This window comes from Balaenoptera ricei, chromosome 6 (genome assembly GCF_028023285.1).
Source record: "Balaenoptera ricei isolate mBalRic1 chromosome 6, mBalRic1.hap2, whole genome shotgun sequence".
NCBI classification, from domain to species: domain Eukaryota; kingdom Metazoa; phylum Chordata; class Mammalia; order Artiodactyla; family Balaenopteridae; genus Balaenoptera; species Balaenoptera ricei.
The window spans coordinates 99082712-99090869 of record NC_082644.1 but is presented as its reverse complement, the minus strand read 5'-3'; the positions used below and the strand labels follow the sequence as shown (position 1 = coordinate 99090869).

The 8158-nt window shown below is 55.3% G+C and overlaps 1 protein-coding gene across 3 annotated transcripts in view; it reads left to right on the top strand.

The window, feature by feature from the left end:
* The first annotated feature begins 355 nt into the window (after positions 1–355).
* EPB41L4B (erythrocyte membrane protein band 4.1 like 4B) overlaps positions 356–8158 on the top strand; it is a 143243-nt gene continuing 135440 nt past the window's right edge. For 2 of the 3 annotated variants that reach the window (XM_059925260.1, XM_059925258.1), the window contains exon 1: positions 356–701. In XM_059925260.1, the coding sequence (XP_059781243.1) occupies positions 399–701 (303 nt within the window). In that variant the 5' untranslated portion in view covers positions 356–398. The remainder of the gene's footprint in view (positions 702–8158) is intronic. The other variant, XM_059925259.1, reaches the window with a different exon arrangement.

Below are 8158 nucleotides of genomic sequence, written 5' to 3'. Positions count from 1 at the left end.
GCGGCGCGGGAGCAGCCCGCAGCCCGCCCCCGCGCCCCCCGCGCCCCCCCAGTCCTCGGGCCGCCCGCGGCCGGCAGTCGGGAGCGGCTCCTTGGCAGCGAGCGCAGGCCGCCGGCCCGGCAGGGCGCGTGGCGGCGGAGGCGGCGGCGGGACGGCTCCCGGGCCGCCCCGAGCGCGCCCTCCCGCCCGCGGCCACTCGCAGCCGGCGCTGGCCGGGCCGGCGCGCCCCGCAGGCAGCCGAAGCGCGGCCTCGTCCTCGGCGGGAGCGAGCCCCGGTCCGCAGCCGGCGGGAGGCGGCGCGGGCGGCCGCCTGCACTGACGGCGTCGCGGGGCGCTCCTGGGCGGCGGCGCAGCGGCGGCGGCGCAGGGGGCGGAGGCAGGGGACGCCCCCAGCCAGGATGCTGCGGTTCCTGCGCCGGACCTTTGGCCGCCGCTCCATGCAGCGCTACGCGCGGGGCGCGGCAGGGCGCGGGGCCGCCGGCCTGGGGGACGAGCGCGACGGGGGTCCGCGGGGGGGCCCGGCCGCCGCCGCCGTGTCCACGCTGCCCGCCGCGCCCGGGGGCAGCGTGTTCCCGGCCGGCGGCGGGCCCCTGCTCATGGGCTGCGCGGCCGTGCACATCTCCGCCGCCGGGGCCTCCAAGGCCACCCTCTACTGCCGCGTCTTCCTGCTCGACGGGACCGAAGTGAGCGTGGACCTGCCGGTGAGTGACGGGGACGGTCCGGGACACTGGCTCCCCGCGGCCCTTGGGGCAGCTCCCTTCCCCCGATGTTTCCCTCTGGGGCGCTCCCCTTGTACCTCTCCGGGATCCCCTCCCCCTTCTGCGAGCACTCCTAGTTCTGGTTCCCTCTCGGGCCACCCCGTCCTGCTCTCTTCCGGGACCCCATCCGTGGCCCGCGCCCCAGAGTCCCAAGTCCCCGCCCCCTGGCGCGGGTGACTGGTGTTCCCCTTCTATCCCCTAGGTTCCTGCATCGGCCTTCTCGGTGCTGGATTATTGGTTAGAAAATCTCAAAGCAATGCGGGGCTGCCATGGGGTGGCCCGCTTGCCCCGACAAACTCGCCACCAGGCCTTGGTGGGACGGCAAGGCGAAGAATCCCCCTCGCCTGCTGGCCGGCAGGTGCCCCAAGTTTGGGAGCGAGTCGGGGGACCACTTCTGCTCTCTTCTGTTCCCATCTCGGTGCTCCACCCCGCCCCCCCTCCCGGTCCCATCCTAAAGAGCCCCTCTGGCTCGCTGCCTCACAGGCGGCTGGGCGACTTGGGAGCTAACTCTAGAATGGATTCTCGCGGACCAGGCCAACTTTGCACCGGCAGAGCCCCTTCTGGGGCGCTGGGAGTCGGCCCCGGGGTGCTGTCGGGCCTGGGGCGCCGGAATTTCCCCGGGGTCTGTGCGTGGAGCCGCGGAGGCACTCCAGGGCAGCTGCGCCGCGGCCTGAGCCCCGGCCACCCGCCCACAGGTGGTTGCACCCCGCCCCCTCCGGCAGAGAGCTAGGCTGGCGCTGCTGTCCCCGCCTGGGCGTCTGGCTACCAATGTGTCTTTCTAGCCGAAGGGGCCAGATCTGATCAAATCAAATCCGCACATTAGTGGGGCGCCTGCTGTGCACCCGGCGCTGCGGCAGACGGTGCCTTTGGGAATCTGGGTGTGACCGAGGACACAACAACGATTGAGCTTTAGATGAATGTTACAGAGCATCTCGAGGGTTTCAAGGGAAAAAAATAACATACCGGGACTTCGAAAGAAAGCATTTAGGCCTCCTCGGGTGGGGGAAATTGGACGTCATGAGAGAACTGGGAATATTGTAAGGGTTGTAGATGGGAAAATGAGAGCCTGCCTGGCCTGGGGTTTAACGTTTCCTTGTGTAGGTTTAATTTTGAGACAGTATCAGTTTATGGCGATTTTATTTTTGTGGTTCCTGGTGCTCTCCATAGGATATCGTTTTGTTATGATAATACCCTTTGGGGGCCTTTTTATTCATGGAAAAGGAGCCAACATTCCAGTGCTTAGAACAGTTGTCTTTACAGTAGTATTAAAATGTTACTGCTTCCCCAAGACGGGTCTCTCCAGCTTTTATTCAGCTGGGAGAGGAGGCCTGAAGGGGCCGGGAGGGGCGGGGTGGGGGGAGCCAGTGGTGAGGTGAGTGGGTTGCTTCTGGAGCAGGCAGCTGGTGTGTGGAGAGGATGTGGCGTATTCTGCATCTCGGATCTGGGAAAGGAATGCTCTGGTTTGGAACTTTGACAACGCTCATTGCTGATGGTTTTCTTGTCTGTTCCCCGGGGATGATTCGTTTATAAAATGTACTGCTTCTGTCAGGTTTGTGCGACAGGCTTAAACGGTGTTTCTGGGATGAAGAATGCAAACCCAGTAAGATGCATGCGTAGTGAATAGACCCAAACAGGTACCGAAATGAACAGGTTGGGACGGGAATGCTGACTTAACCACAGCTGGTGGAACCCTGGCCCAGTGTGAGGGGAGGGGGATTTTGCATCCTAAAAGGTTTCTTCACTTTATTAAAGGCTACTTGACAAAAGAATTCACCAGGTTTTCTTATAATGGCAGATTTTTTGATGCTTTAAGATGTTATTTAGTGAACTCCCAATTTTATTTATACAGACAACGCACACGTATATATACCCCGTCCAAAGGCAAATCCAGAGCAAATGCTGGCTTTTGTCATGTGAGCCCTTGCTTGGGGAGGAAAGATGGAGAAGAATAACCAGTGAGCACGGTTCATCGATTTAAAGATTTATTAGGCATTAGAACTGCATCGCACAGTCTCCTATGCTCATCTTCCCAGATCATAGTTTTAGTTCCTGTATTTAATTCTCAGAGTTACAAGGTGAGCTCCAGGCGGCCAGCTCCCCATGAATCTGTAGCATGCGTGCTCCTTCTCAGCGCATTTCAACAAGCTCACTTTTTATGCTGTCCTTTTTGGCATTTAGTCCCACGGGTCATTATTCTCGTCTCCTGCGTTCCTGGATTTTTACCGCTTCCTGGGCCCCAGGGTTGCTTTGCTGCATGGCGCACAGGATTTACCTTTGACCGCCATCTCCCTAAGCTGGATTGTCTGTCTCCAGTCACTTGCACGGGCACGAAGCACACTTGCCAGGCTAGCTATAACTCTTTTGTAATTAAAACCCTCTGGTGGTGGTAGCGTCAAGAATTTGTCGCTCAGTATACTAACAGTGGTTATGCATTGTCATAAGCCGTTTTATTAGCCCTAGTCAGGATGCCTATGTTCCAGAATTGCCTCGAACACAACACCCCCACTGTGATCGTGCTGGGGCACCTCGGTTTTCAGTTGTCGCCATTTATTGGGCGTCTCCAGTGTGCCAAATGCTGGACTGTGGACCCAAAGGTGAATGAGAGGTGGCCTTGAGGCTCTTGGGAAACACGTGTAGCGGAGCGTCTTTTTATTGTTAAGTGATGCTGAGTGATACGACAGGCTCACCGGACAGGGTGCTGGTGGATGAATTGGGAGGACTTCCCAGAGACTTTGACACTTGAGGCTCTAGGATGTCAAATCCAGTGTCCCTTGTGCATTTAAAAAAAAAATTTTTTTTTAAATTTATTTTTTGGCCACACTGAGCGGCTTGTAGGATCTTAGTTCCCCGACCAGAGATCGAACCCGGGTTTGAACCCGGGTCCACGGCAGTGAAAGCCCGAGTCCTAACCATTGGACCACCAGGGAATTCCCCATTTTTAGATTACCTGTTGTGTCAGGGCCACTTCTTGGTCAAGCCACGACCCAGCTGTTATATATAACAAAGGAGGCAGCAAATGACAGGGCCTGGGGCCCCCTCCCCCAGGTGGTGGGCTGCGTCCCCTGGCATGCCTGTGTGTTCTTAACCTTTGCTGTGGATAGTCAGGATCTTTTTTAAAAAAAAAATCCATCGGTAATGTGCAGTCTGGAGTGGGCTTGCTGTCCAAACCCAGCTTCCACCCTACAGACCAGAGTGCCACCCTGAGCCATTCCTCTTCAGAAACCCTGGCGCTGCCTTGGAAGGGGCCCCGTGTCCACAGCCCAGCCCTGCCCTGCCCAACCCTCAGGTGTGGTCTGGTCAGAGCAGGCAGGACTCCCTCGGCCTGCCTGAGACTCTCCCCTTGTATTAATGCAGCTGAAGATCCCATCAGTGTGCTTGGCAGCGGTACCCACTGTTGACTCATATTAGCTCTCTGTTGACTAAAGCCCTGGCATCGCTTTTGCTCGCGCGGCTGTTGCTCAGCCCCGTCGCCCCCCTCCCCTCTGTGCGCAGTCTTCCAGCAGCTCTGTGTGGAAAGCCGGGAGGGTGTGTGGCTGGCTGGTTAGCACCCCCCCGCCCCCATGCCTTGGAGGGCACGGCCCGTTGGCCAGTATTGCATTTGGTGCAGTTGCTTTCACTGTCCCTGGAGCTCCGCAGTGACTTGTATGGTACAGGGCAAGCACGGAGAGTTTCAGGGTAGGAAGATGCATGTTTGAGTCTTGGCAACTGGGCTGTGCAGCCCTGGGCTACTTGAGTCTCGATTTTCTGGTCTTTAAAATGGGACGATTACATGACAAAAAGGATGTGAAAAGCCTCAGGAAACAGCAGGGTGCTGAAGGGTTGCTAGTAGGTTGTAATCTTACACACATCTCAGTGCCTTCTCTTTGACCTGTGAAAAGTGATTGGGAAGTTTTCTAGAAATGAACGTTAAAGAAAAAAAAAAAAGCTGGGAATTCCCTGGTGGTCCAGTGGTTAGGACTCCGTGTTTTTACTGCCAAGGGCCCCGGTTCGATCTCTGGTCGGGGAGCTAAGATCCCGCAACATGTGCGGTGTGTACCCCCCCCCAAAAAAAAAAAAAAAAAAAAAACGGTGCCAGGAAGCCTAAACGGAGCCCAGTGCCGTTTGGCGGGGCCGGGGGTGGGGCTTGATTGAATGTGGGGGGACTGAGTAGTGGACTGTAGCTTGGAGGGCAGGGGTCTCTTCACCCTCAGTGGTGGGAAGAAATGGGGAACTGCATAAGGCCCCAGGAAGTAGGAGAAGGCAGCTCCTCATTTCCATCCTCTCCCAAGGTTCTGGCTGCCGTGGACACCCTGCCTTATCCCAGACCTCTGGGTGACTTGCCTTTTCCTGCTTCTGAGGGAAGGCATTGGCTCAAGGTGGCCCTTCAGGACTTACCCTGCCCCCATCTCCAACCCCCCCAGACCGTGAATGAGACCGTGGGGAGCTTTGGATAACTGTGTGGGTCATGGGTTTGTGTATTTTTTTAAAATACCTTTGTTTTAAAAGTAGGGCTGCTGGCGAAGGAGGGGAGTGGGCCAGAGAGGTGGATGGTGAACATCCTTCCCAAGTGGGATAGAGGTGCGATCTCTAACTCTGGTTCCCCACTTGCTGGATTGTTGGTGTTAATATGCAGGGAGGGGGTGTCTGCCAGCCTCTCCAGTGCCAGTAACATGACCCTGCGCTGGGCCAGGACTGAACAAATATTAACTTGCTAAGCACTTTCACGTGCATAATCTCATTGAATTCTGTTGCTAGTGCACTGTTGTGGATGAAGGCACAGGTCTGTTTAATTCTGAAATAGCAAAAGGTTGGGGGCGCGGGTACTGGGAGGTAGAACTTTCCCTTACATTCTTGCATAGGGACTTAGAAAAAAATCCACTCCTTCACCACAGAAATCCTCCGCCCACAGTTTGTCCTCAAAACACGTGTCCCGTCCTTCTCCGCTGCCTGACTCCTGTTGCCAGCCTCCTCCACGCTGCCTGGAGCGTTTCTCCTGCAGGAATCTGGTTCCTTGCACTTGGGTTTCCTCCTCGGGCCGTGGCAGCTGCCTGCGGGCAGGGTCAGCTGCTGATTCATCTTGGTGTTTTTCTTCAGGTTGGCATGTGCTTTCCTCCCCCACTTGCATTTCACAGGAGAACATGTTGGCAGCAGAAAGATTAGAAAATATAGAGAAGCAAGAGAAGTTAAAAAGATCTAAAATCACATCAGAGATAATAAGCACTTTTAAAATTGTGGTGTGTGTCCATCTGTACTTTTCTCTTTGTTTTTAGATATGAATCTTATTTTAAGTGACGACTTTACATGGGTTGATGAAAGTAAAGTCTTTCCCCACCCCTTCAGCACAAATGAATCGGGACCTAGACCCCAAGTTTGTGTCTCTTTAGGGTGGGACCCTTTCCCCCCCCTTTACAGTCCCTGGGACCGTAGCTGGGGCGGGGAGCCCCCTGTGGCCGTCTGAGCTGTGTGCCCCCTACTGCCTGACTAAGAAGAGGGCTCCCCACCCCTGGAGCCCTTCCCCACCAATCACCTCTGCTCTCTGGCAGGTTAACGTCCTGTTGATGGGGCCACAAAGTCCCCTTGCATCTGAGGGCTTGTGTTCTGAACACCTGCTTTGGGGTGGTGACCACTCTCGCCTGCCCAGGGATGCCCAGGCTCTGTTACCAGCTGAGGCTGATCTGGCAGAGGCGGGTGGGTGAACTCGCAGCATCCCAGGTGTGCCCCCTCTGCCCTAGGGCCCCTTCATCTCCTTCTGCAACCTCTTCGGCTTCTCCCTGCAGCTGGATGTATCTCACTAGTCCCACTTGATTTTAATTTCTGGTTTATTTTTGTTTTCCAAAATGTTTTTGTTTGCCCACTTGTTTTCTTCAGTCGGCATAGACTTGTTGAGCACTTACCCTGCATGAAGCGTTCGGGAGGGGTACAGGAGGGATGAGAGAGTCCCAGTCTAGAAGGGGAGACAGTGTAAATATACTAGATAACTCGGAACTCCACATGAGGTAGTACGGGGGGTGAGCGATTGAACTGTGGTGTGGATTTGGAGAAGGTTTGATGCCCAAAGTGACATCGAGTTGTCCCGAAGGTTGCCTGGGAGTTCAGCTGTTAGATTTGGTCAGAGGCGTTGGGGCAGAGGAAACAGCAGGTGCAGACGCATGGAGGATGGGGGCCAGAAAACTCCACTTGCTGGACTTGGGGCTCCTTGGGGTCAGGGAGGATTATGAGCTCCAGCTATGTCCCTGAGTCTTGAAGGAGTAAGTGAGGAACCTGTGAAGCACAGAGGAGGGTCTCAGGCCAGTAAGATCCAGGGGCCACTGTGTGTCGGTCCTGTGCTAATTGCTTAAGTGACTGTTTTGTTGGACCCTCACAGAACCTCTTTTGGTGGTTACTGTTGTTAGCCCTGATTTGTGAGGGGGAGAATCAGGGCTTAGCAGGCTGGGTAAGAAACTTGCCCGTGTCACATAGCAAAGGCAGACTCTAGCTTCGAGCTCGGGTAGTCTGCCGGCAGATGGTTTGTGTCCTCTGACCCAGGACTGGGCATGCGAGGGGTGGGAGCGGGGGGGTTCTGAGCCTGCCCCAGAGGCCCCGAGGTGGGTGGGGACCCTGAGCCTCAGAAGGGTGTCCTCCTTTCCAGGCCACTTGGGGTTTCCAGACATCGGATTCACACCTGTAGTCATATTCAGTGAGTGTAGTTTCGCCCAGAGTGCATTCTGGTTTAAGACCCATAGTTCTTCAACACTGAGGTTGGAAGTAGGCTACATTTTTAAAAAGTGTTTGATAGAACAACACTAAAATTATCACAAAGAAAAGCATTTTACATATTCCCATCCTGCTGCATAGCAACTGGTTGGTTTCGCTGCTCCCTTCAATCTTTGCGCTTTTGCATACATGTTTATAAACATGGTGTGCATTCTTGTGTATCCTTTTTTAATTTTTTTAAATTTTCTTCCTCCTCTCCGAGCCTTCCAGACATACTTCTCACCCAGTTTGGTGCCCTCTTGTTGTGCTTATTCTGGATTACTTAAATTAGCCCCTCATGCTGTGTGTGTGTGTGTGTGTGTGTGTGTGTGTGTGTGTGTAGTAATACCTGTCTCTACCTGTCTCTTGGGGTTGAAGGTTGATATGCAAAGCACCTGGTATCTTACCTGTTAGGCATGCTTACCCCCCCCCCCCCCAGGCTCGCAGAATCTGTGTTACTTCTCTTAATTGCCACCATCCGGGAAGGTGTTACTATCCCCTTTACGCACACGGTCTCAGGGAGCAGTTGGTCCTGGGCCAGCTGTAAGTGTGGTGGAGCCAGAATCGAATCTAGATTTCCTGACTCGTCCTCCACTGCTCTTCCCCCAGCCCGTGCGGTGCACACCTGACTTTCCTGTTTGAAAGGTGTGCTCCTTGGAACGCCTGGGGAAGGTCAGAATCCTTTGTAA